This window comes from Cryptotermes secundus, unplaced genomic scaffold, assembly GCF_002891405.2.
Source record: "Cryptotermes secundus unplaced genomic scaffold, Csec_1.0 scaffold2225, whole genome shotgun sequence".
Classification (NCBI taxonomy): domain Eukaryota; kingdom Metazoa; phylum Arthropoda; class Insecta; order Blattodea; family Kalotermitidae; genus Cryptotermes; species Cryptotermes secundus.
Window position 1 is genome coordinate 11,819 of NW_019739258.1, and position 24,689 is coordinate 36,507.

Sequence of the window (24,689 nt, forward strand, 5' to 3'; positions counted from 1 at the left end):
TTGTTTAGATTTTTAATATTTTAAACATTTATTACTATCTTATTTTAAGTCCTTTTATTAATTTTATAATATAAATAATATTATTATGGCATAAGAGAATTTAAAAAAATTAAAAATATATCTGAGCTTTGAGCTGCAGGAATGAGAATGAATGTTTAATGAACTCGACTTAAGACCAATTTTCGCTTCCGCATGAAGTCATAAGCCCGAAGCATGACTGTACCTGAAATATCTTTGTGAGAAGAACCTTTCTTCTACCCAAAGGACGTCCTGTGGGCGCCTGTGAGCTATATAACCCGCGCCTGGGGATGAATTGTTGATTTTGTGTATGCTGTTGCCACGTCTCCATTGGGCGACCGTTCGTCTTCATTTACACCTGCAGGCATAAGCAAATATGGTGTACAGTCCCAAATAAAACACGAACATGTATAATGCAACCGCCTGCATGTGATGTGATATGTCCCAATCGTAGCAGAAGAATGTAGCAGTGTAGTCCTATATTTATTCCTACCCCAAACGTCAAAAAGCGCAAATCACAGGCTTACAGATTTCAGAGTATATACCGGCATGTTTTGAGGCATAATAACCGCAAAATAACCCCCCAAATGTGTCTCCATCTTGTCGTGGTGGTGGGGCTTGCGTGACTCTGTGACCTGGAGAGCTATGCCAGCGGTAGTTTAACTACCGGTAGAGTCACCCATGCCGGAAAAGTCAAAGGTTAGAGTTCAGACTAAGGGAGATACCCTGGTTGCGGGCTGCGCATGAGGCTAACAACCTCATCCTGTAAACAGAATTTTGTTCAGAAACCTAACAACCAGCCACGGGTCATCATCCGTGGGTCCCTTCCTATGCCAGCACGCACTGGTTGTGGAGACTGGTTGTAGAGGAGGCCAAGGCTCACCCAGGGCTGTAGCGCCGAGTGGTAGGTAAGTAGGTAATCACAAAATATGCTACCGGCAACGTGCCCTGGCAACACGTGACTGCCAATGCTGTCTCGAGCCTGGGCGCTGATGCGAGAGGTCATCTCAGCCACACCACAATAATCCTTGGTGGAACTTCGTTTCGCATTCAAGTACATGAGTTAATTTGGATCTTGAAGGCGCTAGTCTACCTCAAGGGCTGGTGGACCCAAGAATAGGGGTTCGATTCCCAACTGAGGCAACAGATTTTTCTTGTCCACAGTGATCAGACCGCTTCTGGGGTCCGCGGAGCCCCCTAACCAATGGGCGTTGGTGATACAGCAGCCGGGGAGTGAAATTGATCACTCATCCCTTCTCTAGTGCTTAGGTTAGGAATGTATGGCGCTGCACCTCCGCGTCACCATGCGTCTTCTTGGTGTGATGATTAACTGAGCACAGGGATAATTTTACGTCCTTTTAATTAGATTCACTTAACATATATCTAGCCAATCACAGCAAAGGTGCGTTGATCAAAATTGCATATCATCGTGGTATATGCCATCTGCTATAGGAGGTGCTATGGGCCATGGGGGCCAATCGGGTTGTGAGACGTCAAGGCTCCCACATTTTCTAGACAATCGGCTCACAGATGGCGGTGAGGTTGTCAGCCTTACGCCCCAAGCTATCCCTGTAAGAGGCCGTGAAGGCCCAGAGGGTTGTGAGATGTCGAGGCTCCCATATTTTATAGACAACCGACTCACAGATGACGGTGAGGATTCAGCCTTACGCGCTGGCCGCACTATACCCCCAGGAAGATTCCTGGTACTCATTTCTGTTAGAGGCTGAGTCGACCCCAAGCCATAGTGCGGCTGGAAGGAGTAGGTCAATTGAAAAATCCAATGAACTCATCGGGAATCGAACCAGCGACCTTCCGGGGTGTAGCATAGTGCCTCACCCAAGTACGCTACTTCCGGTTATTGTCAGTAAGTTAAACTCAACGTTGCCACGTAATTGCGAAGTAACATACTTCCGGTATTCATACGAAGGTGGGAAATTTATACAAAACTTTCACATGACTTGGCTTCCGCAAGTTTGCCTACACAAAGTATGACGTACATTAACACTTAGAGGACTTAAGTCTAAAGTTTATTTAGGCTGAAACTGCAAAACGTCTGAGTGAAGAAGTAACAAGTAGCTATTGTTCTACTATATTAAGCAGACCACTGAATTTTGACGGTAGATACTTCCACCCTTAAACGAACTCTATTGCAACAAGTTAACCTTTTGCAGCCAGAGAGAACAGAGACTGGGCGGGATGCACTAAGAGTTGCAGTGCCTTAAGCGATCTTATGGACGGTTCGGAGAAGAGCTCCTTCAAGGTACCAAGGCAGTACCCACGGAAAACCTGTACTTAGCTAATTAAGCACTACGCCATGAAGGAATATGGAGGAATGGATGTATAGATCCACATTTTTCTTGAACTCGACACTAGTTAGAGGTGAGTGGTCAGCTTCACGACCCGGCCGCTTTACCCCCCGGCGAAAGAGTTCCCGGTACCAATTGGATAGGAGGTTGGGTGGGCCCCAGAGCCGATCTGGACGTTGTAGAGAAAACTCCGAATCGAAGTCCGATCCCTCGGTCGTCCAGCCTATAGTCAGTCGCTATATCGTCTTAGCTATCCCAGCTCGAAAACATCCTTAATACACAGAAGAAAATAATGTCAATGAAAGACCTTCTCGTGTTTCTGCATACTGTTCTCCAGACATCTGATCAAAACTTGAAATCGAAACGTTCCTTAAGAGTTACGTGCTCACACAAGAATTCATACACATACATTTGTAACTGAAATTGCTTTATTCGTGTTCATGGATTGCTTTCCTCCGTGTTTCCTGTATACCGTTCACAAGATCATAATGGAAACCTTGCCAGGCGTTTCTGCTTGCTTTTTACTCGGCTTAGTGTTCCGCCTTGAAGACTGAGGTAATATGTTCCTCCGAAACATCAGCCTCCCTCCCGATTACCCTTATTATAACCCAGAAATCCGCACTCTTCGACATATATATTACGTATGGTCTGAAGATTATCTTTGGTTCCCCGTCATTCAATATTCCTAGGATACTGCTCTTGGTCTTCCTGTAAATATTACATTTTCCTCTGTTGCGTATCAAGTTCCTCAATATTATTTCTTATTTCTGTAGTGGTGTGAACTACACTGTAACCTGATAGTTCATCTCTGTGTTCACAAAAGCCAGCCACTTTTCCTTAGCCTCCAGGACATGAACCTAAGGCACACACTACGTTACACCTGCAGGAAATGCCACCAGGAGGCGGTGAAGTAGGAGAGATAAGACAAGTGACAGTCTAAATTCAATAGTTGATATGAAAGTTCGCAGTACTGCCAACTTTGACAATACAACGGGAACTGAAGTGCAAAGTTTGCGCACTCAGCCTGGCTGTCGTCAAGTAACATCTAATTCAACGTGAATTCAGTTCGGTTCAATCCAACAACTTAATCGATGTAACTGAATTGAAGTACGTAAGTTTCAAAGTCACCACGTGGGAGCGATTATTCAGGTTGGGGTCTTGTGTGTTGTGACGTCTGTAAACACAACTGCATTATCTCTGATCAGATACCAATATTAGAGTGATAACCGAATAATGAATTGGAAAGTGTTTGGAAGCAAGTTGTCGTGGCCTAATGAGAGAGATACTATCCCGGAATTTACCTCGAGGGACTGAGGAAAAACACGACAAATCTTAATCAGGATATCTGTTGCCCCGTGCGAGATTCGAACTAAAAATATTTCGAATGTAAATCAGGAGCATTACAGCTGCACCCAACCTGTGCGCCATATTAACTGTAACCTTAAAGGCGACTACTGTCCTTTCGGAGGAGAATGCTGCAACTGTCTTCAGGGTTTAGGAACTTGCTCAGCTGTACACGCTCATTCCAAGGATTACAGTCAGTAAAGCCCACAAACAACCCAGAACATCACAACCTAACCTAAAATATTGCCAGATTTTGTTGCGAAAATGCGAAGAATTCAAAGAACGTGAACTTGTGTGTAGCAGTAAAACGTAGCTATGTAAGTCAGAGATTACTTCCGTAATTCTGTATTTAAGCATCCTTTTGCAAGCCATATTAAAACGTCCATGTATAACACAGTCCGTCAATAATGCAACAAATTGTTACTTTTTCTTCCACTTACACTTTTAACACAACATGTTTCGGCCCTAGTTGGCCAGCTGCAGATGTATTCATATATTAAAACTTCTACACTGCATTAATATGCGCTAAATCACACTCTGTGGCCCACTTAATTTCATAAAAGTGGACGACACCCCTTGTGAGGTGGAACAGGATTTCACAAAAGTAATGAAAATTTTAATAGAAAATTTTAATGGATTTTATTTTTATTTTATTAAATTAAGTGGACTACAGCGTATGATTTAGCGCATATTAATGCAGTATAGCAGTTTTAATATATTAATACATCTGCAGATGGCCAACTAGGGCCGAAACATGTTGTGTTAAAAGGGTAAGTGGAAGAAAATGTAACAATTTGTTGCATTACTTCCGCAGTTGCTGTGGGGGTAGTTTTCGCGATTCGTTACGTTGAACAGATGTTTCGAAACTAGAACGCCAGTTATTGTGGCCTGGGACCAGTGGAGCCTCTACGCTTTCTCAGACGCACAGATGCTCCGAAAGCCTGCTTTCGATTGCCACTTGTTCTCTAGTGTGAATAAACCGCCAAAAGGCAACTGTTAAACATCCCCGGCACAAATATCCCTCAAACTGCTATAAAGGACTTGAAATGACCAGAAGAGGCTCAATTACACCCACAACTGCAAGGTTTGAACTGTGCATCATTCAAGAGGTAATATCATTTTTAATATCAAGCTGTACTTTACTTCCTTGGGCCTTCAAGCTCATTAGAATAATATTTAAACTAGCAAAGAAAAGAGGGGATTCGGTCAGAAAGCCAGATGGAAACAGACCACTGGGAAGACCAAGCCGTAGGTGGGTGGACAATATTAAAATGGATCTTAGAGAGATGGGGGGCACGCGGTAGCGTAGTTGGTTGAGGTGCTATGCTACAAGCTGGAAGGTCGCGGGTTCTAATCCCGATGAGGTCTTTGGGGTTTTTCAGTTGACCTAATCTTTCCAGCCGCACTATGGCCCTGGGGTCGACTCAGCCTCTAACAGAAATGAGTACCAGGAATTCATTAAATAATTCTCCTGGGGAGTAAAGCGCGCCCAGCGCGTAAGGCTGACAACCTCACCTCCATCTGTGAGCCGATTGTCTAGATAATGTGGGAGCCTCGACGTCTCACAACCTTATGGGCCTCAACGGCCTGTTACAGAGATACCTTCACTTTACTTTTTTACTTAGAGATGGAATGGGATGGATTCGGTTGATCTGGCTCAGGATATGGACCAGTGGAGGGCTCTTGTGAATACGGTAATGAACCTTAGGATTCCATAAAATGCTGGAAAATTCTGGAGTAGCTGCAGAATTGGCGGTTCCTCAAGAAGGGCTCAGCTCTGTGAATGAGTAAGTAAGTAATGAAAAGAGGGATGCACGTAACACAGCCGTTGACTAGCAACGATAAGAGGGATACACATATACAATAATCAGAGTCGATGGTGCTTCAGCGGTAAAGTTTCGACCTTCTATCTTGAAGATATCCGGTTCGAATCTCGACATGGACGCACAATATCCTGAGATTCCGACAGTTTACTTCGGTTCCCTTAGCCACGAGTTGGGATAATGTCCCTCCTTCAGCATTCATTCCAATTAGTTATTCACGGTTCGACCCAGCTATAAAGAGCGTCGTAAAACAAACACTACTGCTAACACTGATGCTGCTGCTACAGCCAGACCTTTAATTATAAACACTATCATGTAAATTCACACTTCAAGCAAATATTGTGTCGCGAGTCGCGATAGCTTAATCGTGGTTCGATTCCCGAGAGATGCAAGATTTTTCTTTCTCCATAGCGTCCAGACTTCGGCTCTGAGGTCCACGCAGCCTCATATCCAATGAGTACCGGGGGTAAAGCGGTTGGAGCTTGAATCTGGCCACTCAGCACCAAGAACGTTGGAGCTATACTCCATTCTCCCATGTCTTCATGGCGTATTGCTTAATTAATTAATTAATAATGCACAGGGACAATTTTTACTTTTACTGCGCACCAGAAGTAAAATGAAAGGTATAGCTATGTACGTAAGCGCCTTACTTTCGAGCTAAGAAGACAGGTAAAGCAGAAAAGGATCTGTTCTCAGTTCCCGCGTGCAAATATTTCGAACCGGGGTAGATCAGTCGGTATAGCTACTGGCACCGGGTTGGACGACTGATGTGTCGGAGTTCGAGTCCCGGTGGGGTTAAGAATTTTCTCTTCACCACATCGTCCAGACCGGCTCTGGGGCCCACCCAGACTCCTACACAAAGGGTATTGGGGGCTCTTTCCCGGGGCGTAAAGCGGCAGGGGCGTGATGCTGACCACTCACCTCCATCTAATGCNTTTCACCACATCGTCCAGACCGGCTCTGGGGCCCAACCAGACTCCTACACAAAGGGTATTGGGGGCTCTTTCCCGGGGTTAAAGCGGCAGGGGCGTGATGCTGACCACTCACCTCCATCTAATGCCGAGGTCAAGAAAATGTGGATCTATACATCCTCTTCCACATACGCCTTCATGGCGTAGTGTTTAATTCGTTGAGCACAGGGACAACTTTACCTTACCTTACCAAGGGAGTAACACAGAGCACTGCACGTTTTCGCAGTACACAAAATTAACTTGTGTAGGTCGGACGCTTTTTAAACTGAATATGCAGAATCATGTTTTATTTTAAACCCATCCCCTCCTTTCTCTCTTCCAACAAAAGAAAATACAAAATGTTTCCATTTTCTCATTGTTTTCCGCCTCACATATTTCATCGCATTAACATTTTGTCTGCAGAAAACATCTCATCATTTTGCATTCCGACTCTCTTTTGCTCGAGGTGGTGTAGCTCTGTGGGTCGTACAAACAAATTATACAAAACACGTGAACAGGTGCTGCCCTCTGTACACAAGGGAACTTACTACATTTCTCAGTTATGCATATTCTGTATCCTTTGAAGTCAGAGGTGTGTGAGATAACAGTTACTTCTGTGCGAACCGCGAGGGAATTCTTCTGTCCCCCTCCCCAACAAAATACGTGCTAACGCTTCCCACCTCTTAAAAACCGAAGAATGCTGCGCAAAAACATTTATGAAAAGTGATAACTTCATATGGCCGCCTCTGTGGTCTAGTGGTCAGAGTTCCTGGCTACAGATCCAGAGGTCCCGTTACCAGATTTTCTAAGTAGTGGGTCTGGAACGGGGTCCACTCAGCCTTGTGAGGATAACTGAGGAGCTGTTTCAAGGAAATAACGGCTCCGGTCTAGAAAACCGAAATTAACGGGCGTGGGGATCCGTTGCGCTGACCACGTGACATCCTCTATCCACTAAAGTTGGCACTAATTTCGCCGACAAGCGGCGGTCGCTCGGTCGGTATAGTTCGCTTGCGGACTACTGACCACGGAGTTTGTCTTTTGTTTCGATGACTAAATATTTCATGTAACTATCAAATAATTTCGCGCTCCTTCTAATAAATTACTCAAGAATGTATGCAATTATTAAGTCTGTTATGTTCGCACATAATATCGATATGATTATGAAACCTTTAAAGGCTGATTTTAAGCGATTTGGCAACGTTTAATTTAAATGAGTGTCCTTGCGCTTTGAATTCCATTCGTTTGTAACCGCGCCTTGGAGCGTCAGGGTAAATAACGCCCACATATGAAGCGTACATGCGAAAATACTGAATAAATAATAACAGGAAACCGACAAGGGGTGGTCCTTCAACAATGGGATTGGGCATGGGACTAACATTTCCTCACTGTAATGAAATCACGTGCTTATTACGACTATGCTGGCGGGAGAGTAAGCTCCTGGTATGGCCACCTATGTCAGATAAAAGGGGCCACACAAAGTGTGAGCCGATTGTCTGAAAATGTGGGAGCCTCGACGTCTCACAACCATATGGGCCTCCACGGCCTGTTACAGGGATAGCTTGGTGCTTAAGGTTGACAATCTCACTGCCATCTGTGAAACGACTGCCTAGAAAATGTGGAAGCCTCGACGTCTCACAACCTTATGGGCCTCCACGGCCTGTTACAGGGATAGCTTGGTGCTTAAGGTTGACAATCTCACTGCCATCTGTGAAACGACTGCCTAGAAAATGTGGAAGCCTCGACGTCTCGCAACCTTATGGGCTTCCACGGCCTGTTACAGGGATAGCTTGGGGCGTAAGGTTGACCTCACCGCCGTCTGTGAGCCGATTGTCTAGAAAATGTGGAAGCCTCGACGTCTCACAACCTTATGGGCCTCCACGGCCTGCTACAGGGATAGCTTGGCGTGTAAGGCTGACCTCACCGCCGTCTGTGAGCCGATTGACTACAAAATGTGGAAGCCTCGACGTCTCACAACCTTATGGGCCTCCACGGCCTGTTACAGGGATAGCTTTACTTACTTACAATCCGTTGCCCTCTCACCTATCTATAACACAGCAACAACCACTGTCCCGCTACTTGTTTCTATACTTATCATACGCGCAATCCAGCGGCCAGGCCTCAAAACACGATCTGTGCACTGGTATTCAGATGGGACGCAACGTGTGGGCTGCCAATAAAATGTTCACAGTAGGTTGGACGAGTTGAGCCTCTCATGTAAAAATCAAGTTGATTACAAATTTAAATGAGTGTTTAGCTGTCGGTGCGTGGAGTCAATTGGCTGATGCGCCAACCCGCTTAAAATTCAACCAAGCCGACCTCTGCTGTAACTGGAACTATGTTTACAAAACCGAAACTCTCAATCCAGGGTCATATCCTGTACAATTCTGCAGTTTGTTAAAAAAAGTGTGGTTGGGTGCACATTTTGTTATACTGTACACGACTAGTAAACTAAAAAGTAAAGCTATCCCTGTAACAGGCCGTGAAGGCCCATAGAGTTGTGAGACGTTGAGGCTCCCACAATATCTAGACAATCGGCTCACAGATGGCGGTGAGGTTGTTAGCCTTACGCGCCGGCCGCGCTTTGCCACCAAGAATACTCCTGGTACTCATTTCTGTTAGAGCCTGAGTCGACCCCAGGGCCATAGTTCGGCTGGATGGATTAGGTCAATTGAAAAAGAATCCAATGACCTCATCGGGACTTGACCAGCGACCTTCCGGCTTGTAACACAGCCCCTCAACCAACTACCTAAATCGTGTGCATTGATTTTCTCTTTTAAAAATCATACAGAACAGGTTAGGAGCCGGGATAGCTCAGTCAGTACAGCGACGGGCTATGGGCTAGACGGCCGGGGTTCGATCACTGGCAGGGGCAAAATATTCTTCTTCTCCTCAGCGTCTAAACCGCCTCGGGGGCCCACCCAATCTCCTATCAAATGAGTACCGGGGGCTCATTCCTGGAGATAAAGCGGCCGGGGCGTGGACATCCGCCTAGTGTCAAGATCAAGAATGATGGACCTATACCTCCACTCCACGATACCTCTTCATGGCATAATGTTTAATTATATATTCACAGGCACAACTTCCTCTGTGGTCTAGTGGTCAAGGTTCCTGGCGACAGATCCAGAGGTCCCGGGTTAGATTCTCGACCCTACCAGATTTTCCGAGAAGTAGTGGGTCTGGAACGGGGTCCACTCAGCCTCATGAGGATAACTGAGGAGCTATTTCAAGGAAATAGCGGCTCCGGTCTAGAAAACCGAGATTAACGGACGTGGGGATCCGTTGCTCTGACCACGCGACACCCTCTACCCGCAAAAGTTGGCACTAACTTCGCCAACAAGCGGCGGTTGCTCAGTCGGTATAGTTCGCTTGCGGACTAAAGGCCACGGAGTTTCTAAGTATGCGTGTAACATAGTGCGCAGATTAAGATAAGTGTATCATCTCATAATTGCTCAAAAGCAGAGATAATAAAGCTGCAATATTTAGGCGTTGAATTGTCTTCGAGGGTCATGTTAATGGCACTTTCATTTACAGAAATCTGTAGGAGTACCGTGTCTCCTGAAGCATCAGCTTACTGTGCAGTTACTGCAGCAAATAAAGGAATGAATGGCTTCTAATGAACGACCTCACAAAAAGGAGACTTCGGCACAACTGACATGTAACGAAGTGATTCCTCTTCAATTAGGAGAGCGAGGGAGAGCAAGGGAGAGAGAGAGAGAGAGACAGAAGTAACAGGGTATTAGCAGGACTGCAGGATACGAGGTGGAATCAATCATTTGTCAGCGAATGATTTGTTTAGAATCGAAATTAATTGGAATCTCAGTGATACAAAGTGAATTAGCTTTTCACGTTAAGTTACAGGATGTGAAACGCGAAGTTGAAGCACAGATCCACGCCTGTAGTCAACGGCGCCGCCAGGAGGGAGGGAAGAAAGGCATATGCCCAAGAGCAGGTTTCTTTTTTTCTTTGAAAAATATAAAATCAAAAGTGAAAAAAAGGGCATATAACTAATATTAAAATAACTGTGAAAAACGGTGCCATCTATGTTTCAACATGGAGATTCAGAGCTATAGGAATGTCCGTAAAAATATTCTTAAAATATTTAAAGGTACGTTTGTGAGCAAAATTTCTGCCTCCCCCACCCCCGCTCCGCTGAAAAGAAAATCCTGGTAGAACTCATTTCTCCAAAATCATATCTTGTATATTTAAGTTGCATATAATACGTTTTGTCTCCAGCTTATAATAAAGACAAAATAAATTCCGATCACAGTGGCAGCCTGGTCTAAGGTATGAACCGTCTTTGCCCGCTCGAACAATGGGATCGTGGGTTCGAGTCCCACTCAAGGCATGAATATTTACGTGAGCCTTTATTCTGTGTTTGTGTTGTCCTGCGTGTAGGTAGCGGCATTGTGACGGGCTGATCCCCCGTCCAAGGAGTCCTACCGTCTGTGTACAGGATTAAGAACTGAAAAAAGAGGCAAAGTTTCAAAGGGCTGTACAGCCATAAAGAGAGGGAGAAAAATTAATTAAACACCAGGCAATGAAGACATACGGGGGAATGGAGGTATAGCTCCATCATTCTTGACCTCGGCAATAGATGGTGATGAGTGCTCAGCTTCACGCATCGGCCTCTTTAACCTGGGGGAAATATCCCAGGGTAGCCATTGGATAAGAGGCTAGGTGAGCCCCAGATCCCGTCTCAAATTTGTGAGGGTAGAGAAAAATATCTGAAGCCCCCTCAAGAATCAAACTCCGGCCGTCCAGCCTGTAGCCCTTCGCTGTACAGACTGAGCCATCCCAGCTACTTTATAATTAAGGTGAAGTAAATGTAAGTTGTCTGTGTGCTCATTAAGGCATTGCACTAAAGACGTATGGGTGAGTGGAGGTACAGCTCCAGTCATACTCAACCTCGGAATTCGATAGAGATAAGCGGCCGACTGCTCTTCCTGTCTAGGTGGGCCCCAAGTCTGTTCTGGACATGGTGGGAAAAAAGGTTTCTGGCACCCGCCGGGAATCGAACCCAGATATCTCTGCCGTCCGGTTAATGTATAAGTCGCGTTATCCAGAGATCGCACTTAACATCGGGTCTACGCATGCGCCTGGCCTTTTACTGATACTTTCTGATCATCAACAGTACTCGGGTTCCGTTGCAGGGATACCGATGTTTCGGAATTGTGTTGTCTTCTGGGATGTGACGCCGTGTAGTCTGGTTGAAGTCTGTGTATCGGAACAATGCACTGCTTGCATACTTGTTTCTTGCTTGACTTATTTCTCTACCCTGAAGATGGAGGCAATACCAGATTACACGGCGTCACATCCCATTTCTTCCCATCGCATTGATGTTTGTTTACAAATCAACAGAGCGCATGTACACACGAGAAATGTCGGCGCGGGAGATAATCGATTTATGGCAATTTATTTATTTACTCAGTTCACTAATCCGGGAAGCTGTTTCTATCACCCCAGACCCATTTGCATCCGCTCTTGTCACCAACACCAACCACTGAAAATATTTCCAAACACAATAGTCAATTTTTCTTTATTAAATTACCAACCAAATTGAACAGCATTCGAAAAGTCATCACAATTCGTACATGAGAATAAATTTATACGAGTACAGAGTAATGAATAAAATTATGGGCACTACAAACTGTATAAAATAAGTGTACAACAATCAGACACCTCTGTTTGCCAAAAAGAAATAATAACCTTGAGATTCTAGTACCACAACTCACGGATAGAGCGCTCCGAGGGCTGATACCAATAATTCTGCCGGTAGATAGGACTGCTAACAATGGCCTCTTTGTAGTCAGCTTTTGTTATTTTAACGAAAAATATTTATGTAAACTAGTTTTTGGAGGGGGCACACTGTAGCGTATTGGTTGTGGCACTATGCTACAAGCCGGAAATTCACGGCTTCGATTCTCGATGAGGTCACTGGATTTTTCAATTGACAGAATCCTTTCAGCCGCACTATGGCCTTGGGGTCGACACAGCCTCTAACAGAAATGAGAACCAGGTAAAGGGCAGCCGCCGCGTAAGGCTGACAACCTCACTGCCATCCGTGAGCCGACTGTCAAGAAAATGTGGGAGGCTCAACGTCTCACAATTGTACGGGGCTCCACGATCTGTTACAGGGATAGCTTTACTTTACTTTAAAAAGAATTTTTGGAAATCTTTACTTTGTATGCTTTCAATTTGAGGTGAGTCCGTTTTCACCACGGCGTGGCGCGTCCTCAAGTTGCGGATCGAGGAGACGCCCTCCAGGTATGGAGGTAGCTACGAATAGATAGAATAAGCCGTCTTGGACGGCCGACAAGGGGCGGTCCTTCAGCTGGGGAGGTTGAGCTTGGGGCTGACAATTCCTCGCCGCAAAAAAATAAGCTTTTTACGAAATGTTACCAGGAGCCTCGGACAGATTCTTCGGATAAGCGACCTAAGCTAAAGAAAATGGATGAGTTTTGGTACTTGGAATGTTAGAAGTATGTATAGGGCAGGTTCTCTCAGGGCAGTTGCGGAAGAAATCTCAACATAAAGATTAGATTTAGTGGGAGTACAGGTGGTCAGATGGGACGGAGGTGGCACCTAACCAGCAGCCGAATAAACATTTTTCTGTGGTCATGGTAAAGAGAAGCATGAATTAGGTACAGTCTTTCTTACACGTTAGAGAATCATATCAGCAGTTAAGAGGGTACAGTGATAGGATGTCGTAAATAATACTAAGATATCGCTAGTGGCAAAAATATGCCACAATATTAAAATGGATGGTGTGATACGGAGTGGATTGATCTGGCTCAGGAGACGGACCAGTGAAGGGCTCTTATGAACACGGTAATGAGCCTTCGGGGATCCATAAAATACTGGGAAGTTCTTGAGTAGCTGCACAATTGGCGGCCTCTCAAGAAGGGCTCAGCTCCATGAAGTTTGTCAGTTACGACTGGATTGTCAGTACGTGGACGCCGTGGTATTAAAAAAAAAAGCCAAAAAGATTTGGAAAGTATCAAAGAGGCAGTTTGTGTTCTGCTATTTTATAGCTTTCAGCCTCTCTTCAGTAAGCCAACAGGGCCTAAGCGTGAAGATTGGAGGCCGGTTAACAATTCTCGCATTTTTCTCTCGTAATTTCTTCTTGAGAGAGAGAGAGGTTATATTGTTATGCTGGGCTCGTCGACGAAACGAGAAAGGATTACTTGACGACTGTCATTTGTCTCCCCCCCCCCTTACTCGCTCCCTAAGCGACGCGCTAAGACGCCAGTCGTCGTGAAATAGACGCTCTGATAAATACATGAACGTGGCAAACTTCCGCTTCTAGTGATTATGTTTAATATGAGCGAACGTTAAGTACCAAAATTTCTTTACAAACTTGTGTACATGCTTCGAATTACATGCCCCTGTAACTTCATTCTTAAAAGAATTCTTAGGTTCACATGCAGCCATGCAGAGCACGTATTAGAATATCTCGTCTGTCCGTCTTAATGAAATAATAGAAATCCATCGAATCCATTTTCATGAAATTTTGTATCGGGGAGCTTAGATAAAATATGCCGACAAATTTTAATTTTTTTTTCCGGGCGAGACTACACGGCGTCCCATCCCATGAGACATACCCTACACATTACGGTGGTAGGTGGCTTTGTCAATGTCACTGGTTGTAGTCATTTTCGTGCGAAATGTTTATTCAGAAGTGCCTCATGAAATACGTATTTGCATCCCCACTTAGTACGAAATGTTTCGATTGTGCGTACAAGAAGAAGAATTCCTAGGATTTCTGAGAAGCTCAAACATTACGCCAAAGAGTCAGGGAAAACTTCATAACAATCCGTGAAAGCTTCAAATCTTAGTGTAAACCCTATAATCGCCGATCACAGTAGACGTGCGGTGTAAGGCATGAACCGTCTTTGCACATTCGAACACTGGGATCGTGGGTTCGAATCCCACTCGAAGCATGAATGTTTCTGTGTGTTTGTACTGTTCCTGTGCATATCGGCCTTGCGACGGGCTGATCCCCGTTCAAGGAATCCTACTGTGTATAGGATTATGAAACTAAAAAAGAGGCCAGGGTCCAACAAAGTGCTATAAAGCTATTAGAACTCCGCGGTTTTAGTCCGAAAGCGAACTATACCGACCGAGCGACCGACGCTTGTCGGCGACGTTAGTGCAAACTTTAGCGGATAGAGGGTGTCACGTCATCAGCGCAACGGTTACCCACGGACGTTAAGCTCGGTTTTCTAGACCGTAGCCGCTATTTCCTTGAAATAGCTCCTCAATTATCCTCACGAGGCTGAGTGGACGCCGTTCCAGACCCACTACTTCTCAGAAAAAATGTGATAGCGCCGGGAATGTAACCCGGGACCTCTGGATCTGTAGCCAGGAGCTCTGACCACTAGACCACAGAGGCGGTCCGCAGTAGAGAGAAACTGATAATAGGAACTGAAACATTTGTTTGTTTCCGAGCTAAGGAAACGTTCTGATCAGTGGATTTGGAATAAAGATTTCAAAGATTTTCAGGTATATTTTACGTAAAAAAACGGCCGGAAACCACGGATTTTTGCCTGATTACACGCCGGGCTCAGGACAAACGGTAACCGGTTTATATCTCTAACCGCCCAGAGAGGGAGGTTATTCAATACATAATTACGTGTTTCATGAGAACTTGTTTTTACTGCAAGGAAGTAACAAAATTGGCTTGAATTTGTAATTATTGGACGGTGTTCATATTTTCCCTGGTACTGTAGGTCAGTCCGGATTACCGAGGCTACTATGTACGAGTAGGCATAAGTAACTCTGACAGTTGCTTTGTCTTTCCCCAAAAGTCCGAATATAAAGCAACGCCCTATTTGTCCATTGAGATAATCAGGAAAAAATTAGTACATCTGACAAAACTGAATATGTCATTCAGAAATGGTGTTTGAGAGCAAAAATAAATGAAAAAAATATATTGTTAAGAATAAATAAATAAAAAATTGATCACCTTCAATATAATCCTGGATATTTTGACAAGTATAAAAATGTATCATTAGAATTAACTCCCTCAAATCATCTTCATTTTATTCTTAAGAACCCGAAAATAAGGCGATTCATATTTCACAATTATTTGAAAAAAAATCTGGCCTTATATTTGGTTTAATATATTGTAGAGTGTACAGCCCAACGGCCGCGAGATGGGCGGATGTATAAAGGTCGTTTCTGGACAGCGGCTCGGCAAACACGTCCCCGCCTGTTGCTAGGCAGCAGATTCTTAACAACGCAACAGTTGGACTACTACAATGAAAGATCTGTGTTTTCTATGTGGTCCAGACCTATTAAACGTATCTGCGAAGAGGGTGATGAGGAGATAGTTGGATCTATGAGGAATGAAATAATAGGAGACTGAAGAAAACTGCGTAATGATGAACTTCATAATTAAGGTAATGGCATGCACTGCATATGGGACAGAAAACAGACGCGTGTAAAACTTCAGTGGTGAAATCTGAATGAAAGCGAGAGCTTCTATGACAAAGTTGTAGACAGAACTGGACTTTACATAAATAAAACTGGCGCGTGGAATGGACTCATCTGCCTCAGAGTAGGAACCAGTTAAGAGTTTTTGTGAACACAGCAATGAAAATTCACGCCGAAAAAAAAAATGCTGTGAATTCCTTGGCCAGTTGAGTAAATATTAGGTTCTAATGAAATACTCGCCTCCTACAGAGTTAGTTATTTAGTTAGTTACTGGGTTAACGAGAATTGTATTTTTCCGAGAAACAAGTCATTCGACCTTAATAAAACGTAATCTCATAAAAACGCAATTTTTTTTTTGTATCGACGTACTGAAAGAGAGCTTGGCAAGACCTGTGTAGTGTAAATACCAGCTCACGCGATAGACGTTGCTAGACTGACACATATCCAGCATCTCACCAATACAAGGGCCTGTAATAGTCTTTTGTATCTTCTTCGCTTTCCTTCATCGTCACTAAATCAAATTTCGTGTTTCATCTTATACTTTATCGCATTTTCTCTGCCCTAGATCACATACGGCGGTTTCTATGGGCGTACTATAATGCTATCAATCTTCCCTTCCCTCACACCACGTCAAGTTGCCTCTTTCCCCGAAATTGCCCGCTTTCTCTTACATTCATTTCTACACCGAAGTGAAGTTTCTTTCACGAAATTAATGAGAACCGCGTCTGCTATTCGAGACCTTACCTGCAATATTACGGGGCCCTGAAGATTCAACAGAGTTTACTGAAGCCAGTTCAATCCAATCCTCATCCTCACACTCTGTTCCTTTGCGAAAGGGTTGATGTAGCGGTAATGTTCTTGATTTATATTCTGTAAGTGCTCGGTTCGAATCTGGGCCACAGTACCAGTTATCCCGACTGAGGTATCTCTTGGTTTTACCTCAGTCACTCCAGGCAAATCCTGGTGTAGTACATCCATCACACCGTTACCGTTCTCTTCCAAATTCTTTACAATCCATCATTTAGCCTATCATTTGACACTGTGGAACCTAGATTCTGACAGCGTCGTTAAATATCCACCTTAGAGACAAATGTTGTGCTCTTAGACATTATTCGTCTTTCTGTTTTTTGTTGTTGTTGTTGTTGTTGTTTTTTTTTTATTTAAAACGATGTCTCGGAGAATGGACTGTCTCCGTCCGGAGATAGGGACTAGCTCTATCGATTGGGTCCAATTGAGATGGCTTTTACGTGAGGACGGAGACCAGTCACCGAAACGTCTTTTTTAGATTAAAAAACACGATAATGGGTGATGTTCAGAAACACAATATTTGTATTAATATAAAATCGTTACAAAATTTAAGCTCTTATTTTAACAAAATCCGGAAGCTGGGTATCGAGGTTAAACAACAGCGCGTAGAACAATTGTTTCTTGAGATGTGAAACAGCACAGGAGAAGCCAACAGACGTTTCAGGGGAAACTACTACTTCCATTTTCAAGATCGAAGCATAACCTATGCTCAGCTTGCAGCTTTCCTGCCTGACTTACTCTTTGAACCTAAATTTGGAGATATGTTCTTCCGAAACGTCGGACACTCTCCGAACTACATGGCGTTACAACCCAGAAGACTGCACTCTTCATAGTCACCGCTGTGAGAACCTACTAGAGCCAATCACTTCAATAGAATTTGTTCCTGTGCTTAACTAATTAAGCACTATGCCATGAAGGCGTATGGGGGAGTGGATGTATAGACCCACGCTTTCTTTACCTCGGCACTAGTTGGAGGTGAGTGGTCAGCTTCACGCCCTGCCACTTTAACCCCGGGGAAAGAGTCCCCGGTACCCACTAGATAGGAGGCTGGGTGGGCCCAAGAGCCGGTCTGGAAGGCGTGAAGAAAATTCTTGATCCTACCAGGACCCGAACTCCGACCCCTCTGTCTTCTAGTCCGTAGCCAATCGCTATACCGACTATGCTATCCCGGCTCTACATTAATTTATTATTATTATTATTATTATGGCTGGTGCAACTGTTATTCGTATTAAAATATAATTTACATTTAAATAAGCCCACATCCTATCCCTGCTGACAAAGACCACGATTGACAGCTACAATGAACATAAGCAGATGGTGTAATATGAAGTTCCCATTGCATTGTCACATTGTGATCAGACATAATCTGTAGGTAGTTATGGAGTCTGTCGGATTAGTTGGAATGACAGTCACTCAAATATAAACAGCATATTTGATGAATTCGGGCCGAAACGATTGTCTGTATGCCGACCAGCGATCGCAGTTTGAGAAAGGAGAATAAAATACGCTGACCGGCAACGTCCGTCGTTTTGTTTCACTTCGGTAGAGGCGTCTAGCCGCTTTTCATGCACACATACAGTGGAATTCTAATAATCCGGACTGACTTTCAGTACCACAAAAAGAATCGACACCTCCTAAACTAAAAAAAAATCTAAATTCCGTGGCCTGTAGTCCGCAAACTAATTATACCGACCGAGCGACTGCCGCTTGTCGGCGAAGTTAGTGCCAACTTCTGGGGATAGAGGGGGTCACGTGGTGAGAGCAACGGGTTCCCATGGCCGTTAATCTTGGCTGCTATTTCCTTGAAATAGCTCCTCAGTTATCCTCACGAGGCTGAGTGGACCTCGTTCCAGACTCACCACTTAGAAAATTAATGATAATATTAAAGTAGTGCTTAAATAAATATTATGGGAGCCATATGTGTACGGTAATGACTTTTCATGTTCTTACAGAGTGGAGGAATAGCTTGGCCAGTTGAGCGATCAGTAGCTTTTCAAACAGTGTTGATCGAATTAGCTTGAAATAAATATATATATTATTCTTCAACAATGTAACGGATACGAAAACCTCCGTCAGCATGTTGGGGAGGGAAAGACAAATGACTGCCTGCTAATCGAACCATTGCAAATATAGGAAAGTCAGTGATACTTCCTAAGCAGGGCTGGAGTTGTGCTGACACTGCAAAATGGGAGGGTGGTTTCTAATTCAATTATCTGCCGCTGTAGTAAATCGAATCAGCAGTTTTATCGGTCAGCATATCAAGAAGAAATCCACTGATTTCTCTTCTGTTTGTCCCTACCCGTCCCTCCCCTTTATCAGTTCCATACGACAGAATGTTCCCTCGAAAACTTAAAAGTTAAATCAGATGCTACTGAATTCAATCCACTTCCCTTTCAAAATATAAAACCATTTTAATATTACCCTGCGATTTTCCTCTCCTCTCCAATAATTATCGCGATGAAATTTAAATTTTATTACGATTTCATCTTTTCAAACATTTCATTCGTCATAATAAATGATTATCTCCAGAAATCAATATGGCATTTCCATTTAACGGGACACATACGTGACTTTATAAAGTTTTCCGCCATCTTTTAGGCCACATTAGTGATGCCAACTTTAGGTTTGTTTCTAAAAACAAGACACGAATCCTAACATTCGAATCTGCCGCCAGATAGACCAAAAGAGTAGGATTTGGTTTTGTTCCTAAAAATAAAACTCTAAAATCCTTGCAAGGTTAGCGCATGGCTTTCGTTTCTACAAATAAAATTCTAAGGTTGGCAGCGCTAACATGGTGGGCAACATGGCAATAAGTCATTTGGGTCACCCGTTAATATGTAAGTACCACCAATTTATTCTTTCGCTTATCCTCGACGTTATCCATTGTCTAGGATAAAGTTTTGGAAGTATTTTATGCTTTCATCTTCAGGAAAATATCCAGAATTCTGGAGTGTTCACTTCCTTTTTTCATACGTAACTAGTACATCGTAAGACCTGCTAATGACACTGGGAATAAAATGTATGTTTCATTTTGTTTCTAAGGGGTTTGATCGAAACGTGTTTCAGTCCAATAAACATTCAGCGATTCTGCCTTCCGTGCACACACAGAAACTCGTGTATATGTTGATGTTGCTTTGACTTGGTTCATCCTTGACCGTCACACTAGCAATAGTATAAAAGATTATTAACCCCGTCCAGTGTGATTGATAAATGTTGTGTTCTTTAAACTTTTATCCATTACATGTTTCGGTTTGAGAGACCATCTTCAGAAGGACATATGAATACATACGGAAACTATTGTTACAATGTCAGAGATATAATATTTTATCCTTCAACGAAAAGTTTTTAAACAATACATTGTAAATACACTAATTATAATAATTTTGAAATGTTTTAACAAATTCATGCACATCGTAATGTTTACAATAAATACAACAATATACTGACCACTAAAATTCGAAAGCAGAGTTCAAAACAAGATCATGAAACAGCTCTAAATCTTCTTAAATCATAAAACAGATATTGTAGAACAATCAATGAGATATGTTTCAAACCAATATTAACCTACAGATCGAGGATCGTGCTATAGATATGACGGTTAATGGCCGGCTTCCGATTAGAGTGGACACGGATCAGACTCCTTTCTTCTTCGATCTGTCGTGGATAAAACAGCTTTGGGGCGGACTCCTCCTATGTTGTGCGTTCAAGTTCTAAGGTCTCCGATTTTTTTTTCTCATACAATAATCATACAAAAAATTTGAAACTTCTGTCACTTTTCAACGTAATCTCCCTGCAGCCGTACACATTTTTCACAACGTCGACGCCATGATTCCATGGCCACTGCGAACGCTTCTGTAGGAGTCTGTTTTGACCACTGGAAATAGCTGATGCAATAGCGGCACGACTGGTGAATGTGCGACCACGGAGAGTGTCTTTCATCGTTGGGAAAAGCCAAAAATCGCTAGGAGCCAGGTCAGGTGAGTAGGGAGCATGAGGAACCACTTCAAGGTTGTTTTCACGAAGAAACTGCTGCGTCGCGTATTCCCGATGCGCTGGTGCATTGTCCTGGTGAAAGAGCACACGTGCAGCCTTTTCCGGTCGTTTTTCTCGCAGTGCTGGAAGGAGCTTGTTCTTCAAAACATCTTGGTAGGATGCACCTGTCACCGTAGTGCCCTTTGGAACGCAATGAGTAAGGATTACGCCATCGCTGTCCCAAAACATGGCCACCATCATTTTTTCAGCACTGGCGCTTACCCGATTTTTTTTTTAGTGGTGGTGAGTCTGTGTGCTTCCATTGAGCTGACTGGCGCCTCGTTTTAGGATTGAAAAAAACGGCATCCATGTCTCATCCATTGTCACAATTGATGAAAAGAAAGTCCCATTCATGCTTTCATCACGTGTCAACATCGCCTGGCAAATCGCCATGCGCGCAGCCATGTGGTCGTCCGCCAGAATTCGTGGCACCCACCTGGAGGACACTTTCCGCATTCGCAGGTCTTCATGTAGGTTTGTGTGCAAAGATCCCACGGAAATGCCAAATTTGGAGGCGATGTTTTCCACACTCAATCGGCGATCCCCCAAAACAACTTTCTCAACTCGCTCGACCATGTTGTCAGACCGGCTGGTGCGAGGCCGAGATTGTTTTGGTTCGTTGTCACACGACGTTCGGCCTTCTTTGAACTGTCGCGCCCACGAACGCACATTTTTCACATTCATGACACCATCACCACATGTCTCACTCAACTGGCGATGAATTTCAATGGGTGTCGCACCACGCAAGTGGAGAAAACGAATGATTACTCGCTGTTCTTGTAACGAAAACGTCGCCATTTTAAGTATCAAAAACACTCCTCAATCTCGTCGCCACCAATAGAGTTCTGTGTGCCGTACAGTGCTGCCATCTCTGTCACGCATTCACAAAGAGTACACACGTATTTTAAACTAAACCGCATGTGTCTATCTGCTCCCAGTCCTGAGAAAAAAAATCGGAAACCTTAGAACTTGAACGCCCCTCGTAGTACTTTGATTTCCCCTACAAATTCTCACACCATAAGTTGCTACATGCCTGTTATCTAATATCTGAGTCTGGTACAACGCACTCATAAGCAGCCGGAATATCGAGAGATCGTTTCTCTGCACGTTAAAAACAAATGAATAAATAAATAGATAAATAAATAAAGGGATCCGGGATAGCTCAGTCGGCATAGCGACTAGCTACGGGCTGGACGACCGACTAGTCGGAGATCGACTCCAGGTAGGGTCAAGAATATTCTTTTCTCCACGTCGTCCAGACCGGCTCTGGGGTCCACTCAACTTCCTATCCAATGAGTACCGGGGGCTATTTCCCCGGGGTAAAGCGATCGAGGCGTGAAGCTGACCTCTCACCTCCCACTATTACTGAGGTCATGTAAATGTGGATCTATACATCTACTCCCCCGTACGCCTTCATGGCGCAGTGCTTATATAGTCAAGCGCAGGGACAACTTTACCTTTTAATAGATAACTAAATAATTACATAAAACGATACAGATAAACACATAAATAAATAAATAAATAAATACAAAAACAGATAAATAAACACATAAATAAATAAATTCAAAAACAGATAAATAAAAATAAACAAATAAACAGATAATTACATAAGTTAATACATACATAAAAGGTACAGACAAATAAATAACTAAACAATAAGCATAAAAGCACCAAACATGGACCCTTATAAAGAGAAACAAAACCGAATTCTAAGCAATGGAAACGAAGCTTTACAGAGATGTTACAGAAAAAACAAAAAGGGGGTAGGACAAGAACTGAAACTTCTAGAAAAGAAATTGGGGTTCGGAAACTTTAATAGAGTTAGAAGAGAAAGGATTACAATGGCTTCCCCATGTACAGGGACACTGAGGACACTGGAATTAAAATGTGAAGGAAGAATCCTCGGGGGACGACAGCGAACAAAATGTGTTAGGCTGGTTCTGTATGATACTGTAGCGTGTAGACCCGTTACTAGATAATGACTGTAAATAACGGACGTTGCTAGGTAATGGCCGCAACAAATTCCTAACACTCACAAATGAAATAATTTGAAAGCGGTGTTCTCTACGCGGTCCATGCGACAACTACGTGACGCAACAATATAAGAACTGTTGGGAGATGTGTTTCTGTGTAGTCCGTGCCGAGGTGTTATAAGCACAAGTATAGAGTTTAGTTATTTTTTTTCATAAGGTGCATCCTGTTATGTTTATAATATAAAATTCTTTATTAGGATCTGTCGTAACACAAGGAAACGGTCTGAGTCAACATCACGTTAGCTACATGTTTCGGCTTTTAAAGCCGTCATCAGGCAAATACACGGTTACTACACTCACGCACTATTGAACTGCATTTCAATGGAGCTCGATACTTGACAACTGTTACACTATAATAATAAAAGGTATAAAAATACAATAAAATTATACAATTGTTATAAAACGAAAGTTATACAATGAAATATGCTTAGAACTATTCAGGTAATGCTTCATATTATGAAGTCAGTGTTGCAATCTTGTTGTTATATTCCAGCGGACATATAGCGGTACAGTCATGACTTGTACTGCTTGGAGGCCTGTGGTATTGGTGTAGTATTATTTGGTATTTATTGTTCAACCGGTGCCTCATTTTACATTGTATTTTGTCCGCCCTTATTAACTTTTTAAACCGCACCATTCCTCTCTGTATACCCTGTATAATTAGAACGATCAAGTCAAGGAGGATGAGATGTGCAGGGCATCTAGCACAAATGGGGAGAAAATGAATGCATATAGGATATTGGTGGGAAAGCCAGAAGGAAAGAGACCACTAGAAAGAACAAGACGAAGGTGGGTGGACAATATGAATATGGATCTTAAGAGGCATAGGATGGGGTGGTACGGCCTGGATCGATGTGGCTCAGCACAGGGACCAGTGGAGTGCTCTTGTGAACACGGTAATGAACCTTCGGGTTCTTGAGTAGCTGCACAACTGGTGGCTTCTCAAGAAGGGCTCAGCCTCCTGAAGTTGGTGACGCCATATATTGTGATGCACTAAAGATAATAAGACTTTTTTTCCTTAATTTAGCCTAGGTTTCGGAGGAACCTACTGCCACCATCTTCAGGATATCCTGAAGATATAATATCTAGTATGCAGAACCGCAATGTCTTGTAGACAGATACCAGAATTTCAAAGAATCTCACTGTCTCTTTCTGTCCCGAACGTTTATGTGTGTGTCTTTGTTGTTCCTGTATGTGTGTGACAACAGCAGGGACAGCTCAGTCATTTTAGTAACTAGGTAATGGGCTGAAGAATCCAGGCATTTGATTGGATTAAAAGACTTTTCTCCACTACACAGGGTCTATACTGTGTGCTGGCCAACCCAACCACCTATCCAATAGGTACTGGGAGTCCTTTCCCCGGTACTAAAGCGGTAGGGGAATGAAATCCACAATTCACTTCCATCTAATGTCGAAATTAAGAATGCCTGGAGCTATAACTTTACTCCCCCATACGTCTTCGTGTCTTTGTGTTTAATTAAGTAGAAACACAATTTTCGCTTTACTTTACGGAACCTCTTCTGACGTAACGAAATTCACAGCCACAAGCCAGAGGGACCAGGGGAGGAAGTAACTGAACTTTAATTTGTCATGTTTAATTAGCTTGAACTGTAGCTCTAGATAATTAAGTGCAAAGGCAATCATCGATTTCCTATGCTGGATGTTTGCTTTAACTCTACCACAGTTACAATTAAAACCCCTCGAGCAACCATTATATCTATATTACATTAAAAATGATTTTACAAACGTTTCGGAGGAGCCTCTAGCCTCCATCTTCAGAGAAGGGAGGACAAAAACTGTGACTCAGATTTAACCAACGTGAATGGTGTAAACCGAATGGACACTGTGTTCTAGGATATGGTGTATCATCCGGTGAATATTTACTAACGTTTCGAATGAACTTCCTGCATCTATCTTCAGGATAAAATAATGCGAGGAAGA

The 24,689-nt window shown here is 43.3% G+C and overlaps 1 protein-coding gene across 3 annotated transcripts in view; it reads right to left on the bottom strand.

Annotated features, from left to right (window-relative positions):
• LOC111871939 (protein O-linked-mannose beta-1,2-N-acetylglucosaminyltransferase 1) overlaps positions 1 to 24,689 on the bottom strand; it is a 154,532-nt gene that overhangs the window by 10,954 nt on the left and 118,889 nt on the right. For all 3 annotated transcript variants that reach the window (XM_023865364.2, XM_023865366.2, XM_023865365.2), the window contains exon 3: positions 224 to 376. In XM_023865364.2, the coding sequence (XP_023721132.1) occupies positions 224 to 370 (147 nt within the window). In that variant the 5' untranslated portion in view covers positions 371 to 376. The remainder of the gene's footprint in view (positions 1 to 223; positions 377 to 24,689) is intronic.